General features: G+C 35.6%; 1 protein-coding gene across 2 annotated transcripts in view; it reads left to right on the plus strand.

The window, feature by feature from the left end:
• LOC126972449 (glycogen-binding subunit 76A) overlaps positions 1-19275 on the plus strand; it is a 109771-nt gene continuing 90496 nt past the window's right edge. Inside the window, exon 1 of one of the 2 annotated variants that reach the window (XM_050819226.1) lies at positions 1-139. Coding sequence is in view for 1 of the 2 variants with exons in the window: in XM_050819225.1 (XP_050675182.1) it covers positions 19162-19173 (12 nt within the window). In the remaining variant the exon portion in view is untranslated. Of the gene's footprint in view, positions 140-19052; positions 19174-19275 lie in introns of those variants that run through there. The other variant, XM_050819225.1, reaches the window with a different exon arrangement.

The raw sequence follows: 19275 nt of genomic DNA on the forward strand, positions 1-19275 counted from the left end.
AAGCTTCGATGGTGTTCGTGTAGGTAAATAATAACACTCTCACTTTCGTCAACACGAAAGTTTGTTAACAGTGTGGTGATGTTAAAATATTAGTGGACTCTATAAGTGACATTTCATTCACGCTTCGGGAGTTGAAAAGGTAAAATTAGCATTTAAAATAACAGTGGTATAAATATGCTGTTAAGTGTTGATGATACATTGAGTAAGTAATTGGAAATATACATTTAATTATGTTTATGTAAATTTAATTTACAAGAATGTATGCTTTGAATGCGTGCATTGATAAATTTCTCTGTTATCAAAACTGACCTTGAACCTTGACCTATGTCAACGTACGCTATTGACTCCATTCATTCGCATAATGGTAATATTATTTCTGCTATTTTTAGCGCAGCGGTAATGAGCAGTAGAATATTTTTGTGTCTAGACTAAGAGGATTATTATCGTTTACTGATATGATAAATTATAAAAAAGAAATAACTGGAAATAAAAAGTAATACTTAGTTACAAAAACTAAAAATTACGCCTAATAGAAACTACTAACATGTAGAAAATAATTAAACAATTTGTTATTTTAATTTAAGTAATCCCTTTTATTTCTTCTGTTTCATCTTATATATAAAACTCTCGTGTCACAATGTTAGTTACCTTACTCCTCCGAAACGGCTTTACTGATTTTTACCAAATTTTATATGCATATTCAGTAGGTCTGGGAATCGGCTACTATCTATTTTTCATCCCTCTAAATGTTAAGGGTCCACCCCTATATTTAATTTTTTATTTTTTTGGATGTATTTTTTTTTTATTTTTTTATGATACAGCATTAAAAAATACATACAACCCTAAATTTTCAACCCTCTACGATCAACCCCTATTTTTGTATCGCGATTTTTATATTATTCTATTCCATCCACAAATCCGCTATAGGGTTGCAAGATTGCAATGGATCAATACTTACAATAATAATTGTAGTACGATAAATTTGGTAGGTCTGAGAATCGGTTGCATCTACTTTTTACACCCCAAAATTTTTTTTATCACTTTATATGGCAATACAACGTTTGCTGGGTCAGCTAGTAATATATAATACCGTTACTTTCTTTTTCATTTTGACAGTCAAAGACAGCATGTGATATAATGAAACATTAACTTTAAATATGCTTTCTGCAACTGGCGGCAAATATACGTAGATATTATATAAGCACCAAAGTTTATGGATATTATTTAACCCCCCTATAATATAATTTTTAAATAACTACCAACTAGGAATAGCGTGATAAACAAAAAAAAAGTGAGTGTTGGGTTTTTAAATAAATTAAGTAAAATATTTATTTAAATTAATATAATATTTTAAAAAACTGCATCAGTTATCCAGCGCTGCACATTACTGCAGCACAATGTCAGCGTGTGTATGTGTCAGAGACTTGTATTTGATCACATACAACAATTATGGTTGCTTTTATATATATAGATATATAGATATAGTATTGTTTTACTGTATATTTTTTGTCAAATTCATTTCAGTGTTTTAAACTGTGTGATCAAATAAAATAATTTCCTTTCATTCTTTCTTTAATGTTTCTACATATATTTTTTTAATTCTGACGGGTTAAAGTTATGATTTGGAGTCAACTTTGTGATTTTTTTCTATCGAGGAAATATTGTGACATCATACTTCCACGTCATTCAGTCGCTAGATCATATTCTGAATTAAAACATATTATTTCTACATGATTGATATAGAATTGGATCACTTGCCGTTGCGTAGAGACGTCACTTCATTGCGTATCTTATACCGCGTTTATCACAGGGAGTGTTCCGAAGAGCTGTTTCACCTGACCCCTGCCGCCGAATTCCACCTTTGCATGTAACGCAACAAATTAGGATATCATCCCCACCGTCTGGATGTGTGGCGGTCCTCCACAGTGCGGTTTTCAAGGAGCTTTCTTCCACGTACTACAAAGCTTTCGAATGAGCTCTCTTGTGCGGTGTTTCCGGGAGGATACGAAAAGGGTACCTTCAAAAAAAGCGCGTATACCTTCCAACGCTCCTGTGACTCCTCTGGTGTTGCAGGAGAATGTAGGCAGCGGTGATCACTTAATACCTCGTGACCTGTACGCTCGTTTGTCCTATTTTTCAATAAAAATAACCTTATATATAAACCGTATAGACCTGAGTGAATTAAAGATTTTTTTTTATTTTGCACAATGCGATACATTTTGGATCTACTATATTGCCAATCTTGCAAGTTGCAGCATCTCCCGTAGACTCACTGCTTCTGTCACGTTTATAATCCCGGGTTTAGGTGTATTCTGGTAAAAGAATTATATAAAAGCAAGGTCGCAAGTGCGTGTGGTGTCGCACCAGAATAGCACCACCCCATCTCCTTCCGTGGGTGTCGTAACAGGTGACTAAGGGATACAAACAACGGAGGCAGAGCAGCAGCATCCTTTCGAGATGCACCAATACTTACTGCGATCGCCTACCCGTCTGCCAACCATGGTGATTATGGCAAAAAAACCCCATATTGGGGGAGGCCTTTGACCAGCAGTAGTCCAAGTAGTACCTACCATGTGTCCAATTTCGTTCTTGAACAATTCTGTAAATTAATATATTGTTTTACCTCAGCCATGTGGTCTAAGGCACACTTGTTTCGCACACTTTTTCATTTAATTAATGTCTCCTTCTTATTTAAAGTTCTCTGGTTACTGTAGTTTCTCCCGACTACGTTAAAAATTTACGAACCCAATAAGACAATAACTATTGATATTGAAGGATTATAAACTCCCTAAGCATATTAAGTATATATTTTTGGTTAGAAGAAAAAATAAATTAAATAATTCTCTTATACCCTTACACTTAAACCCGGGATTATAAACGTGACAGAAGCAGTGAGTCTACGGGAGATGCTGCAACTTGCAAGATTGGCTATTGTAGATCCAAAATGTATCGCATTGTCCAAAATAAAAAAAATCTTCAATTCACTCAGGTCTATACGGTTTATATATAAGGTTATTTTTATTGAAAAGGAGGACAAACGAGCGTACAGGTCACGAGGTATTAAGTGATCATGAAATCTAGTTTATAATTTTTAAAATAAAACAATAAACACAGAAGAGCTACTTGATAGATTTCAATTAAATCTTCTAAGTTTTATTCCTTAGACACTTGGCCCTTATCGAAAAAATATTGCGATATTATTATGTTCATTTGATATAAAGTTATTAAAGTTTTAAGAAACGATGATTTTTATAAGCACTTGCTCAGTTATGTGTGTACGCGGAAGAAGTCACGGGTAACAGCTAGTCATAGATAAACGTAACATAACAAAATAACAATTACAAATCTAACTAAGTTTTTTGGCCACCGTTGACCAACTGTGGTCAACGGTGGCCAAAAAACTATAGAAAAAAAAATCTACTCTGTGGCTAACAAAATTCGGAGCACCCTAAAGATAGATTAAATATGATGCTAGCTGACCTGACAGACGTTGTTCTTTACATAATAAATAAAATACTGTTTTTTATGAATTTCTCAATAATATTTCATAATATCAAGAATTATTACGTAAAATTTGCTCCCTGCTGTTATTATAATTAAATTGTTTTACAGCAGAACTGTCAAACCGTGCGTCAATAAATTCTCTCATACAAAACAAATATTGGAAATAAAAATAATTATGGGTCGCATATCTCTCAGGTTGGACTAAACTGCACTTCATGAAGTCATCCCCAATCCGTTCATTAGTTTAGGAGTTCACTGGAAACAAACATCACGACACTGGACTTATCTATACATTTAAATAAAATTGGAGTGTCTGTTTGTAATATTGAAATAACCATTTTTTACTACATGTATATACACCAAAATATATTTTTATTTTACAATTTTTGTCTGTCTGTCTGTTTGTTCCGGCTAATCTCTGAAATAATGGACCGATTTTGACGGGACTTTTATTGGCAGGTAGCTGATGTAATAAGGAGTAACTTAGGCTACGTTTATTTTAGAAAAACATTGATTTTAGAAAAATAAAATAATGTTGCAATGTCCAAGAAACGGTCTAACTCTAAAAATAATTTATATGGCAACACAACGTTTGCCGGGTCAGCTAATACTAGCTAATATATACATATTAAGATTGTTTGATACAGGTTGTAATTTAAGGCGAAGAGTAAGCAGAAAACACGCAAACATGGTGTTTTTAGACAAGTTTTGTGGTGAAAGTATAGCATTTCGAGCTATGAACACTACTTAATCCTGTTACACATATCCTTAAGTCTTATTTGTAGGTTGCTAATGCTTGCTGTTGATTATAGTTAACACTGCCGAGCCTTTTTGAACTACCACTTTTCTTCGAAGTTAAACAAGTTTTTTGTCATGGCGTGATGCATATTTTTGGTACTTCTCTCAGAAAAGTTTTTCTTATAGCTTGTACTTTTTGTGGAGGTGTTTCATTTATTCGGATTAGAAGTGACAAGAATTTTGATAATATTGGCTTTGTTACATAGATGGCGGGCCGGCAGCGGTGAACTCATATCGCTCAAGGTCACTGGCATTTATTGTCGCCTTAAATGACAAGATCCACCAACGCAGCACAAAATAATTCAGATGAATGTATATTTGCACACTTCATGCAATATAAAGTATTATTATGTAAAGTACCAGCGATTTTAACTGTTCTTGCGTGCCAATATTATCTGCACTTATGTCATTTACCGTTTTTCTCATGAGAATTGCATCCACTGAGTTTACTAGTTGAATAGTTCTCAGAAAAATATCTACTTGAAGTACAAAATTAAATCTAATAATTGCGTAATGTGTGCTTTGAATAGCTTAGGGTTATGCTTTAGGTATAACTTAATTATAATAGTTATTGTACACTAGTTCTTACCGACATCGCAAGGGTATATTTTAATACTTGTTTAAGCCGAGGCACTCTTTAAATAATGTTTGAAATAAACATTTATTATACAAGATGGCCGAGAAGTTGACGTCCAAAGCTAAAATTTGAAAGCCTCATGGTGTTGAGTATCCGAATCACCCCTATGTATGTTCTACGATTTTGCGTAGTTTAGGAGATGGTTTTTTTCCCCTTTTATCCGCTTTTTTCACCTAATTGTGGTTTAGGACTTTTTCTAATTTTTTTGAACACTTTTAGTTAATTTTATTGTTGATAATTATTAACTACAGTTGCAATAACCACATAAGAAACTATGAATAGTTAAGACAATACGAAACTAGTTTAGAATTGAGTCGTAAGCTGTTCAAGATAACTGCTCCAGCTAAATTCATGAAAATATTCAAGGTATCAAAAAAAAAAAAAAAATGGGAGCCCATGGCTTCTAACTATTTTTAAAATCTTCCCAGAACATTGGCCCATAAAATGAGCCAAATTCAAATCTTAGCTTTTGACGTCAACTTCTCTGCCACCCAATATGCATGGCGGCCTGGTATGAATTCGTCATATCAGTTTTATTATTCTTACAAATTTCGTCAGAAATATATTTGGCTTTTAAGATACAACCCGTAGACAGACAAATGGATGACACGCGCTTAGATAAACAGTGGAATCATAATGATTTTCGTTGGTTGTACTTCAATTACGGAAGTCGAAGTATAAGAATTTAAAATAACGCCTTACTAAATTTCAACAGCAAAGTTTTGCTCATCAACTTTGACTCTACGATGTTTGATAGGAGATTTCTGTGTAAAATAACAAAATTTTCCTCTGGAATTTGTAATTGGAAATGACAAGATTTTTATTTATTTTTTCTATCCTATTATACGTTAATTTATTTTTTATAAGCATATTTACAACTAGTGTTTAGTCAAATTGAACAAGGTTTATTTTACCCTATTCCCTGACCTTCGCAATAGAAAACTCGATTAACAATATACACCATTTTTCACCTCTTTCAATAGAATTAAACAGCCTAGTCAATGCTTATCTATATAGAAATAGAAAAACACTTTATTAGCAATAAAAAAAAACAAGTTTCAATAGTATAGTAGATACTTATAATTTCGGAAAAAAGGAGCTGTGACATACGACAGACTTGACAAATCTATAAGGGTTCCTTCCATATTTTGCCATTTGGCTACGGAACCCTAAAAAACGTTAGAAAAAGTTGTGAGGCACAATTTACACGGTTTATTTATAATCTTCAGAGAGGATAAACGAAACAGTGGAAATGCTACTCATGCCACATAACTATATGCATATCATGCAACGGTCCTAAATCTGACGCTCTCGTGTTACGCTAAAATCTGACATTTATACGGATAGAATCCCGCGCGGCCATCAATAGCTTATTTACCTAAACTATTTTTATAAATAGTGTTATGCTTATGCACTAAATCGTCTTGAGTCCCACTTAAATATAGAAGAATTAATTAGCTTTTAGTGTTAGACTTCAATGATGTCTTGATTAAGAAAACAGGTGACATTTTTGGCGTGCATCGTGAGTTAATCTGCCAAGTTCGCTTTATCAAGATTACATTCGGAATATCACATGTTTGGTTGTTATATATATTTGCAAAATGATTAAGGCCCCGGCACTCTGAGCGAGGTCCCTGTTTCGAATCCCGATAGGCGCAAACATAACATCATCATCAGCTAGAAGACGTCCACTGGACAAAGGCCTCTCCCAAAGATCACCATTACGATCGGTCTTGCGCTGCCCTCATCCAACGTATTCCGGCGATCTTGACCAGATCGTCGGTCCATCTTGTAGGGGGCCTATCAACACTGCGTATTCCGGTACGTGGTCGCCATTCAAAGACCTCACTGCCCCAAAGGCCATCTGTCCGTCGAGCTATGTCATAGTTCACAGCCACTTCAGTTTCGCAATCATTTTATATTTTAACCATAGATAATTAATACATCTGGATAGAACCTCTTGCTGCTGATGAAAACAGGCCAGATTTATTACACAATGGAAAGAGCGCTCGCTCGGAACACGAGAGGTCGCGGATACGAGTCCCGCATCGTTCATAAAATTTTATTTTCAATTTTTTTTTTGTGTAATTAATCCCAAAAGTGAGGGTTATTTTACGTTTACTTACGTTTACTATAACAAATTGTTCAGGTTTATTACTTTAGCGTGCGTGATAAGCTACGTCTTACACTCGCGATTTGAATGTCACTTTGTGTTAGGGTGCGTGCATTGCGCATAATAGAGGTTAACAGTCAGCCTCAATTTTTTTCGACGTTATCACAGCTGTCACAGTCTATGTAGGCGTAAATATGATCTAAGATCTTAACATATGTATACCATACCTATAACGGTTAAAGAATTTATTTCTCATAATAATTTACAAATTCACTATTAGAGAACACAATTTTATAATTTAAATATAAAAGTAAATGCCGGTAAGCTTAGTTTAAATATAGTAAATAAAAATAAAAATTTAGTAAAAAAAAATAAAATTAAAATAAAGTTAAAATAATATACGACGAATATGGATGTATGTTCTATGTTTATTATATAATTTGTTTAAAGTGTCTCATTAATATTTTTTTTGGAAGAGGAGGACGAACGAGCATACGTGTCACCTGATGGTAAGTGATCACCTCAGCCCATATATCTTGTAACACCAGAGGAATGTTTATAACACTACAAGAGTGTTGCCAACCTTATAAAGCACTAGCTGACCCGACAGACGTTGTTCTGTTCATATTAAAAAAAACTCTTGCGGATGGAAATTCGTAAAATCCGTACTTAGCTGACCTCTACTCAGCGAAAGGAATATTCCTGCCAAATTTCAATTCTCTACGCCTAATGGTTCCAGATATATCGTGATGAGTACACTATATACGTGGAAATCTCTTATATATATATTGAACCTACCTACATAGGAGTGCATATGAATTCGATAACTGAAATCGAACTGGGGGCATTGAGGTGAGAGCCTACGATACTACCGAATGCATGCTTTAACAATTTTGCTCTGTGCTTCACCGGGGCATAAAAATAATAGGTCCCAGGCCCAAGAGTGTCGTATGAGGCGACTTAAGGCATTCGCCATATGTGAGGCTCCTTTGCACAGGATACCGGCTGGATATGGGCACAACGGCGCCTTTTCCTGCCGTGAAGCAGTAATGTGTAAGCATTATTGTGTTCCATTCTGAAGGGCGCCGTAGCTAGTGAAATTACTTGGCAAATGAGACTTAACATCTTATGTCACAAGTCAGTCAAGCCGCTCAGAATTTTGGGTTTCTCAAGACGATTTTTCTGAACATATATTAAATTTTTATAAATGTACTGACAATGAACTTAAATAATATTTATTTCTTTAAATTTTTCTTTGAGTGACTGTCTATAACCAAGCTGATATATAGCCCATACTAAAATACGTATTTGCATGTCTGTCCACACAACCAGTGGGAGGCTCCTTTGCAGAGGAAGCCGGCTAGATTATGGGTACCACAACGGCGCCTATTTCTGCCGTGTGGCAGTTATGTGTAAACATTACTGTGTTTTGGTCTGGAGGGCGCCGTAGCTAGTGAAATTACTGGGCAAATGAGACTTAACATCTTATGTCTCAAGGTGACGACCGCAAGTGTAGTGCCTCTCAGTATTTTAATGTTTTTCAAGAATCCTGAGCAGCAATGCATTGTAATGGGCAGGATGTATTAATTACCATCAGCTGAACGTCCTGCTCGTCTCGTCCCTTATTGTCGATTGCTAAGTTAATTGAAATTATACGCATAAATTTAGACGTACTGTCACTGGCACCGATAGTATTATAATATCTGTAACAGTAAGTAGTCGTTCACGTGTACGTCTGGGTGAGTAGCGGGTACGCGGTAGACCGCAATACATCTCAATTTCATGTTGCTTTGTTTTATCTGCTTTTACATAAATGGTCTAATATAGGTAATAGCTTAGTCCTTAGATCATCTATATTTCTAGATAGATTATGACTGCTGTGAAAACGTCGAAAAAAATTTACTTGAGAACTAACCTTTAAGGCCGCTATTCCAAGAAATCGACAAATTTGCGTGCTGTCAAAAACTACCATCCATTCCAAAAAGTATGCCTCAGACCTGAGAAGAACGGGCGTAACAAACTCAGCGGAATTCTTGTTTTCAGAGGGACTGCTGTCAAACGAGATTTCCAAAGGTCTTGAAACGCCGGTATAACTAAAACAATAATAAAATGTAACTTTTACGCAAATATTTAATGTAAAAACAAAATTGCAATTACACATGTTTTAAACCAATAAAAAGTGTTTTACTGAAAAGTTTATTAATTACTTATGAAAATTAAGAATATTTATTAAGTAAAACAAATCTTATAACTATATTTACAATACTACGACTACATAAAATTAAAACTATCATTACGTGGAAGCGTACCAAGAATACTGGCAGCATTACCGCGTTGGATAGCAAGGCTGATCCGTTGACCGAAATAGCTGCCAGCGCTTGTAGCCTTATTGAGGCGCGAAGATAGTATTTTGAACATTCTCCGCGCCTCTGGGCCCCACGGGCGAAGTGTCTCGACACCAAACGGCACAAAGGTGTATGACTCACTGAGACCAACATATTTGCGACGCTTGCTGTCTTCGGCAGTCGAAGCAGCAGCCCCAGCACCAACTGACGTAACTTGGACATGAGAAGGAGCCAGAGTGTCGACGCAAGTAGCGTCCCACACCAGCGCCCTTCCCCGTGCCCACGCCACCAGCGTCATTCCATCAGGACGCTTGCCATCGCGGCGGGTAATACCATTTGGCTCTAAAACAGCTGGTATATTAAGAGCGGCAAATGCCCTGCGGATGACTTCATTAATGCTGGCGTGACGACTGATACGGCCTGCCGATTTTAGGCAGGATTACCCGTGGCGTCCAAGAACATCTACCTGAACGCCACATCTACATTGATGTGGTTCATTCAGTTTTATACCTAGCCGGAGTGATACGCATATTGACAATGTCATATTGTCAAGTAGCGTTCCAATCGGCGCAGAAGGCAAGGCTTGTAACCAAAAGCCCGACTTATTTTGTGTCACAGCCAAAAGACGAGCACGCTCTGTTATGTCAGTAGATGAGATCAAAAGATCATCAAAGGCTGTCTTACAAAGAAGTGCGTCCCATGCTTTTTGACACTTTAAATCGTCTGGAAAATTTTGAATATTTGCAATATTTAGCCAAGCATTGTTAGCTTCGTTCAAATACACAATCTCTGAGTTACCTGGTACATGATTTACAATTCTAGTAACCAAAGACTGCGCACTATGAACTGAAGATAGAAATGCTGGTAAGGGCACGCCCGAAACTTTGCGAGTACCCAAACCACCAAACCGTATCGGTAAAGAGGCTTGAGACCGATCTGTAAACGCGTCAAATCAATCACATCAAGCAAATTTGGAAATTTCCATAACGGGCTAGACCTTAAGAGGTACGTAAATTTTTTAACAAATAAACAAGACTGAATAATAGTTAAGGCCATATGAGAATTAATTTTCAATAATCTGTCCGAAACCTTATTAAGTTTTTTAATGTGATCGTTTAAGATCGTTGGAATTGAAACAGGAAATAATGGAGCTCCAAGAAGGTGAAGAGAATTCTTATCCAAAATCTTATCTTTTCGCCGATAAAAAGCTCGCATTTCGAAAAATTTTACTCAAGGCCGATTGAGCTAAAACTTTCTATTACAACTTTCAAATCATCTAAAACAGAGTCCACTTCACCACCCAAAGTACCATCATCCAAGTACCAAACATTAAATTTTGATTTTAGTTTTGTTATGGCGGAATGAATGGCAAGGCTAAATATTGCTGGACCAAGAGGGTCGCCTTGCTGACAGCCAACGGAAGACCAAATATTATGATTTTTGAATAACAATTTGGATGGTTTACTATAACATTGCCAAATATAATAATAGATTGAAGGAATTGAATTTTTAACTTCTCTCAGCAGAGCTCCCCTGTCAACAGAGTTAAAAGCATTTTTCACATCTAATTTTAGAAAGAAATCACCAGAGTTCCTCTCCAAAAAAGTTCGCGCAGCGTGGACTGCAGCTTCGCAACCACTTTTGCAGCCGAAACCCAACTGAGTTGGAATGAATTTAGTTGATAGTAAAGGAGAAATATGTTAACAACAAATTTTAGAAACAAGGCGTCGAAATGTGCAGCCCACGGCTATAGGACGAATACCACCATCTTTTTTCTTAAGAGCACATATATTCGCACCATATAAAATTTCGGTAATTTCGGTATTAACTTTTCCAGAAAGCATGAGATTTACTAAGAGAACAATGTCCTCAAGCAAAGCTCTACCCGCATCCCCCGTGGAAGGACATCCAGATCTTTAAGATGCTGGGGTGTCAGTCCATCGGGGCCGCCGGCAGAACCAGCCTTAAAGGACATTATTGCTTTTAGTACATCACCATCATTAGCCTGTAGATGATTATCGGAAAAAGATGGTTCCGGAATAACACAATTAGCATCTGGTGATGGGTGTTTACTTTGTAAAGCCAAAAGTATTTTATTTGAGTCGGGTGCCAGGATATCATTTGAAAAAAGTATAGATGCAGCACCTTTCACGTCACCGTCATTAACTTTCTGTTCTACTTTTAGAAAAAGGTTGAATTTTGAATTTTGGTTACTATTTAAAATATTGCCAAAGATATTTGGATCAGAACAATTTGATTTTATTTTCTGTGTGAGTGAACTGTGGTCATCTTTTTTTAAAGTTGAATATGCGAAAACAAATGCTCCCAACTATCTTTTGAATTTTGGTTTACTGTAGATCGAATGACTTTGGAGAGTGCAGTTGCAACAGTAATTTTGGAATTCGCTTTACTAATGGAACCGAATTCTTTAATTTTCCTAATAATTCCGAAAAATTTGTTGTAACATGATATGCGTTATTTGTCGAAGGCAAGGTGCTATGACGTATATCCGAAACTAACGCGGAACGGTGCTTTTTACCGGTGTGAATTTTTAAGCCTCTTGCACCTCTAAAATAACGTGTAGGAGAGCATAGGTCACATTTCACAAGATCACTGGCTTGGCTACAAACATTGTTTATGTTTTGATTATTATCACTCATTAATTCACTATTCACTATTGGTCTATTTAACAGTCACTTCACACACAAGCTCAGCTATTGGTCCGCGTATGACACGAAGTGCGCGTTGCTATGTGCAGAAGACAAAATCTGAAAACAATAAACTTATGAAAATAGTTTTAAACAAGCAAGGTGCATTCAATCATTCAAAATACAATTACCAATACCCATATTGGGAACAATTAATTTCAATGATATTTCTTCAACACACTTGTTCGTAAAGTGAGCCTTAGTTCTTAGTGCCATAAACCAAATTGTCGAATGTACAAATTTGAAAATGCTCATAAAGAGGCGTATAGGACGTTTAGCGTTCGGGATGTGGGCTATTACATACTCGAGCCTTTTCTTTACCTTTTCCGAATTCGTGTGTTCTCTTTCCCAACTGTCAAAAATAATGTCTTCTAAAAAGAAAAAACCAACCACGAAGTTTTTACAATAAAAAATTAATAGAAGTTTTTATGATTCATGCAAATATTTCTAAAAAGAAGCTAATAATTTTTTTTCAATATCAGATTTAATCATTTGATTCAATAAGTTCGTTTAGATTTCATTTCATTTTATCTCATTAATTTTCATTTTCTTTTCATATGAATAAAAAAAATCTACTAACGACTTGGCTGTATGGGTATTTTGCCTACCCAGAATGGGTGAAGAAAACAAAAAAAATCTTTGCTTATATTATTTTACGGTTGGCGCCATTTTCCAATAATTTTGTTGAGTTTATTGTGTTTTTATTAATAAATTTTCAGTGGCTTCTTTATTGTTAAAAAGAAACTGTATTAGCCGGTAAAATTGAAAATCATCGCAACTGTTGAGTAATTAGGGGTATTAAAATACGAATGTGGGTGTGATAATATTATCACATGAGTGTATTAATACCTAATTGCATACAAGACCGAATCTACAACCATAATATGAATCCTCTATAAAAGATTCTGAAACAGTTAGCTTTTTTTATGGAATAGGACAACAAACTAGCGTAAGGGTCACCTGGTGTTAAGTGATCACCGCCGCCCACATTCTCTTGCAACACCAGAGGAATCACAAGAGCGTTGCCGGCCTTTAAGGAAGGTGTATGCGCTTTTTTTGAAGTTGCCCATGTCGTATCGTCCCGGAAACACCGCACAAGGATGCTTTGTAGTACGAGGAAGAAAACTCCTTGAAAATCGCACTTTGGAGGACCGCCACACATCCAGATGGTTGGGATGATAACCTAACTTGTGGCTTGTCGTGAGTCGTTTTAGCTTACTGGTAACATTAAAAAAGCCAATCCTAGTAACCGTAATATCATCCAAAGGAGTGTTATTATGAAAACGGATGATATAATTTTGTACTGAATTTCTATACAACACTCGTTTGGATGATGTAATGGCTCTTAGGACATTGGGTGTTTCAATGTTGGCAATAAACTAACTGTTTTAGAATCTTTTATAGAGGATTTAAAGCATGGGTGTAGATTATATTATTTTACACGTGTGTGTGTGTGTTCGGGTTTTGGACCTAAGAACGATTTAATAAGGCTGACTTTACGAGCGTGTTGAATAAATAATAGTTCTATGACGCTTGTAAGGCACGGACTAGTAAAAAAAGAAGGACTCCGCGCCGTGATATTAGCAAGTGAAGCACCTTTATGCTAGTGTGTGTGCGGTTACGGGGTATACCAGTTACACAATTTTTTCTCCCTTAAATAATCATATATCCACAAATACTTTTATATTACTGTTTTTACACTTTCACAAGGCACGACGGCATTTTTTAAATATTTTATTGCGACGCAAACTTATGTGTCACAGACGATGGCAATTCTCATAATGGCGGCCGATCGGCTTGTATTAGTGTAAGTGTGTGCGTGGGGCTATGTATTTACACGTTTACCGGCTTGTTTTGGTGCCTCACTGTTATGTAAGGTGACACGAAGTCCTAATTTTTTTACTCGTCCGTGTTGTAAGGATATTTCGTATTACGATTAACTCTTATATTATACTTGATAATAATGGTAAACAAAAGCTTAATTAACCAAACAAACTGCTTACCTCCTGCCATATTCTTTGAGAGCTTTATTTCAGCCCACTGTACGATCAGCTCTCCATCCCTCGTACCACAAAACTCATAGCGATAACTAAGCGACAGTCGCGACGAAACATTTACTAATATTTATCAAGTCTCAGCGAACACAATCGTATACTATTATATATTCTTTGACACAATATCTAGTATATAAAATTCTCGTGTCCCGGTGTTTGTTACCAAACTTCTCCGAAACGGCTGAACTGATTTGTATTAAATTTTGTGTGCATCAATCGATGCCATTGCCACCAAAGGCCAACAGCTATTTTTTATACCCCTAAATGATAAGGATGAACCCACCCCTAAATATATTTTATTTATTTTTTTGACATTATTTCCATTTTTATTTTATTATGATTCAACAATGAGGAATACAATATACAACTTCAAATTTGCGCCCTTCTACGATCTACAACTATTTTTGTATCGCGTTTTTCATATTATTCTGTTCCATCCACGAAACCGCTATAGGGTGGCAAGATGGCAATCGAATACAATAATTGTAGGTCTAAAAATGTGCAACCCATTTTTATACCTCAAAAATTTTAATTATTGAATTATTGTTCAGTAGCGGTGAGGAAAACTGATGTGATGTACTACGGACGAACTATGGTTATTAACTTTTAATGATTTTAGAAACTTTACACGTCAACTTTGAATGCAGTGTTGCGTATATTAAAACGACAAGATGGTGTCTCTCAGAGAAAAATCTCAGCAAGAGTAATATAATAAAATTCAAATTGAAGTTGAAATTTATAGAGGAAAGGGGGTGAGGGGAACAGTAATTTTCCAATGTCAAAGTCATTACACAGATGTTGCCACCCAACAATTTTTTTTGAAAATACTTTATACGGCAAAACAACGTTTGTTGGATGAGTTAGTAATATTGTATATTTTGACGACCCTTATTGTAGTCATACATATATTGATACCTAAAATATAAGTTGAGTTTATTTACGGCATATTATATAAAAGCTCGAAAGTTGAGTCCGTCAGTTTACTTAACAATTAAGAGTATGTTCCGATATGCACTGCGATCACTGTACAGTGTGACGTCAATTTACTATACTGTGAAGCCGTTCCTTTATAGCCAGTTATATTGGTAACTATTTTAAACGGAACGCAATCCCGTATACTTTCAGCCGCATTTTTTGACTAGTTCATTAAAAAAAACTGTTGTTGGAGTACTGTCAAATTAAATATATTTTAACTAAGACTTTAGGCACTCGAGTGGTTTTGACTGATCACGTGATCAAAGTACTGCGAGTACCTTACCTCGAAAACGCCAGTGCTCACAGTAGAATATGGCGGCGATTTATGACGTCATATATTTCACTAGGGTACTGCGGCAGTAAACTGGCAGTCCATAAATGAACGAATTTTTCTACAGTGATAGCACTGTGCAGTACTCGCAGTGCATATCGGAACATACCCTAAGTTGTGTGTGCAATTATGTGCCAACTTTTAAGCGTGGAGTACAAACGTTGACATTTTATTTAACATTGGCATGTAAAATAAATTGACGTCGCGAATTCTCACAACTGATCTCTGCAGATATTTAAATATTGATTTTAACAGAGTGATAGACGTTCGTGTACAGACAAAATCTTGAATTTCTGATCCATTTAATGTTCACAGTCCTTTCAAATATTTAGAGTTGAGATACAAATTGCATATCTTATTTGCCCACTAACTTTGTAATTTAAATTAGTTATATTTTTAAAGTGATACCTCACTCCAAGGATTAATACAAAAATAAAATTTGAAAAACAAAATTTTATGAACGATGCGGGACTCGACAACCTGAGAGTTGAATAAAGGATACAAGATTTTATGACGATACGTCACTCAAACGGTTGGCTCAGTTGGTTAGAGCACTGGCACGGAACGCCAGAGGTTGTGGGTTTGGGTCCCGCATCGTTCATAAAATTATGTTTTTCAATTTTTATTTCTAATTTAAAGCTCGTTGTACGATCGATTGCTTATAAAACCATTAATTTAACAAAATTAAATTATGTATTACTGTAGTGCAATAAATATTCATTGAAACTGCACCGCTGCATAAAAAATCCATAGGACATGAGTGTGTGCCCAAATAAGGATATACTTTACTAGATTTTAGACGGTTTTTAGATTAAGGCTCCGCTGCACCCCAACTAGATACCGAAGGCGTAGTCGCAAAGTGCGGCAACTAATACTGTCATTGCCCAAGTGGGCGTTCTCGAATCAGTCTCGAACAATGTGTGAAGTTGACGTGCCACTTGTTCTGTTAACTTTGCTAATAATTTAAACTAAAATGCCGGGTAGCGTATTAAAACTTTGTAAAAATAATACTACAATAATAACAAAGACACTAGGATCACATATCATCAGTAAGTATTTAATAATTTCAATGTAAAATAACGCGAAGCGTATGTTACAAAATTTGAAAGATGCCATTGAGTGTCAAGATGCCACGCACATAAGCATCTAATAGTTGCCGTAATAAAAAAGCTATTGTTTTAAGGTTCTTCTAGTTCGGTATCTAGTTGGAGCTCAGTAGAGACCAATGCTTAATCTAAGTCTTTTACCTTGTATTTCCGTGAAAGGTATTACCGCGTCGCTAAGCAACGCCCACGCAGTTCCAATCTATTATCAATATATGCAACTTTATTCGAATTTAATTCAATTTAAACAAAACACAAAGAAAACTATTAGCCGCATTCCACGAATAACAACTGAAATAAAATTAACTTAATTCAGCTGCAAAATTGTAATGTTTACGTGTGCCAATTTTTCAGATGAACCCGCCTACTGCTCCTCAGCGAGATGCTATTTTTAGTAGGATGTGACATTGTTTTAATGAGGGTATCAAACTGGAAAATTTCCATACTGTTAACCCCGAGGTGATAACGAGAGAAAGTACATTTCGAGCTCTGGCCTGCATAAATTGCATTACTGATAATTGTTACTAGTTTTAATTGGAATGTCTAGTCTTTGTCTACTCTATGTTAAGCGTGCGATTGTATTCTAACTGCCTTATTCATTATAAAACGCTTTTCGAAGGTATAAAGCTATATAGCTTAACTTAACTAATATTAGTTAAAACGTGTTTTAAGCCTATCGATCGTTCGATAAAATTCCTTATTCATATTCGTTAGATAAATCTTCCATAACAAATACGTCTCTATAGTACGCAATGTTGCCATTTCGTACAAAAAAACATGATTTTAACTAAAATGAGAAAATGGAAACAGACATCTTTTCAATGACAATTATTTGTCAGTTGTCAAAAGTTCAAACTTGAAAAATCAAAGTTTTGTAGTCTGTCGGTTGTCAATCTATGACGGATATCCAACATATTTGAGCGGGAAGCTATTAAATCACATTATATAACGAACAGCTGATCGATGTCTGCCATGTTTTTTTGCATTCGAGTGCTTAAAATAGGTTTATAGAGGGGTCCTAGCTACTATAAGTCACTTCAGCTTTATCAAAGCGATAATGGGCGTTTTAGCTCTAATATGCGATTATGAATACCATTTTTTAACAAGCGTATATTAGCGATGTTTTAAATCACCGCTAAGTCATTATGAATAAGACATTAAAGCTTCTCGAACATTCCCTTTATTTTCTAGTGATTCTTATTTAATTAACTAGAATTTTCTTTCGCTAACGCGAGTGGAACTGTGTTTTTACATTAGATTTTTGCATAAAAGTTACATTTTTATTTTAGTTAACCGGACGTTTCAAGACCTTTCTAGATCTCGCGTTTTCAGGGGGACTCACAATTACACGCGTTTTAATCCTTTAAAAGTGTTTTATTCAAATAGATGTTATTCTTTTACTAGTCGAAATTATATTAATTAATAATTAATCCCAAAAGTTACGTATATCACTAAACAATAACAGCTGTTTAAATTTGCAAGAGCGATATCTCAAGTCAATTTCCTAATATTCAATAATTGGGGTTGAGCAGGTTTTCAACTGTAAAATAGATCCTGTAAATGGAGCCTCAAGCTGAGAGTTGAAATAGACATAACAAGATGTCGGTCGATTTGTCACTAGGATGGTTGGCTCAGTTGGAAGAGCGCTCGGACGGACTGAATTTGTATAGTCGTAAGTTGATCTTCTTGTGTCTTGTTTTTCATAAGGTTATTACAGTAAAAAGAAGTAAGAAAGATTCAAAAACTACGTCACATTTTAACATAGACGGGTGTTAACTAAATATGACATTTCTGAACAGGGGACAGGCGCTTCAATAGCTTTGTGACGTCATATGCTAAAATCTAAAAACTCTATCTAAGGTCTATTATTTAAAACTAAATTCTATATAAAGAAATCGATGCAAAATGTAAAACTATTATTTTGAATAGAAGTATTTCATGAGCATTACTTAAAACACTGTAAAATACACTACTGTATCGTAGAATTTTTTTGATTTCATTCTTTTTTTATGGAAATAAGGGACGAGACGATCAAGACGTTCCACTGATGGTGACTAAATACGCCCTGCCCATTACAATGCAGTGCCGCTCAAGATTCTTGAAAATCCCAATAATTCTGAGCGGTACTACTATTGCGCTCATCACCTTGAGACATAAGATGTTAAGTATCATTTGCCCAGTAATTTCACTATTAGCTACGGCGCCCTTCAGACCGAAACACAGTAATGCTTACACATAACTGCTTCACGGCAGAAATAGGCACCGTTGTGGTACCCATAATCTAACCGGCATCCTGTGCAAAGGAGCTTCCCACTGGTATGACACACTCCCACAACAATTATAGATTCGCTTTCGTTTTCTGCACGGTTCGTTTGTCTATACTCTAGTATATTGTGAGACAATGGTTTATCATACAGCATGACGTAGGAGATTTAAAATCTTCCCGGACAATGCGGGCCCTCGTCTCAGCTAGTTGTCACTTTAGTATGAGGTGTCATATGGACGGTACGTGCTCACATCTCCGTAAACTGTGATAAAAATACTATCGTTATATTGTTGTTTAAAAGACAATTGGTGCTAGAGTGACTATGACATGGATTTACGGGTAAGAATGATTTATTTTTGAATATTTGATTTGAAAACTATTCGGGATTACAATCACCGTCTTTTGTTTTAATTTTTTTTTATGATAATAAGAGACGAGAAG

The sequence above is a fragment of the Leptidea sinapis genome, chromosome 26 (assembly GCF_905404315.1).
Source record: "Leptidea sinapis chromosome 26, ilLepSina1.1, whole genome shotgun sequence".
In the NCBI taxonomy this organism is placed as follows: domain Eukaryota; kingdom Metazoa; phylum Arthropoda; class Insecta; order Lepidoptera; family Pieridae; genus Leptidea; species Leptidea sinapis.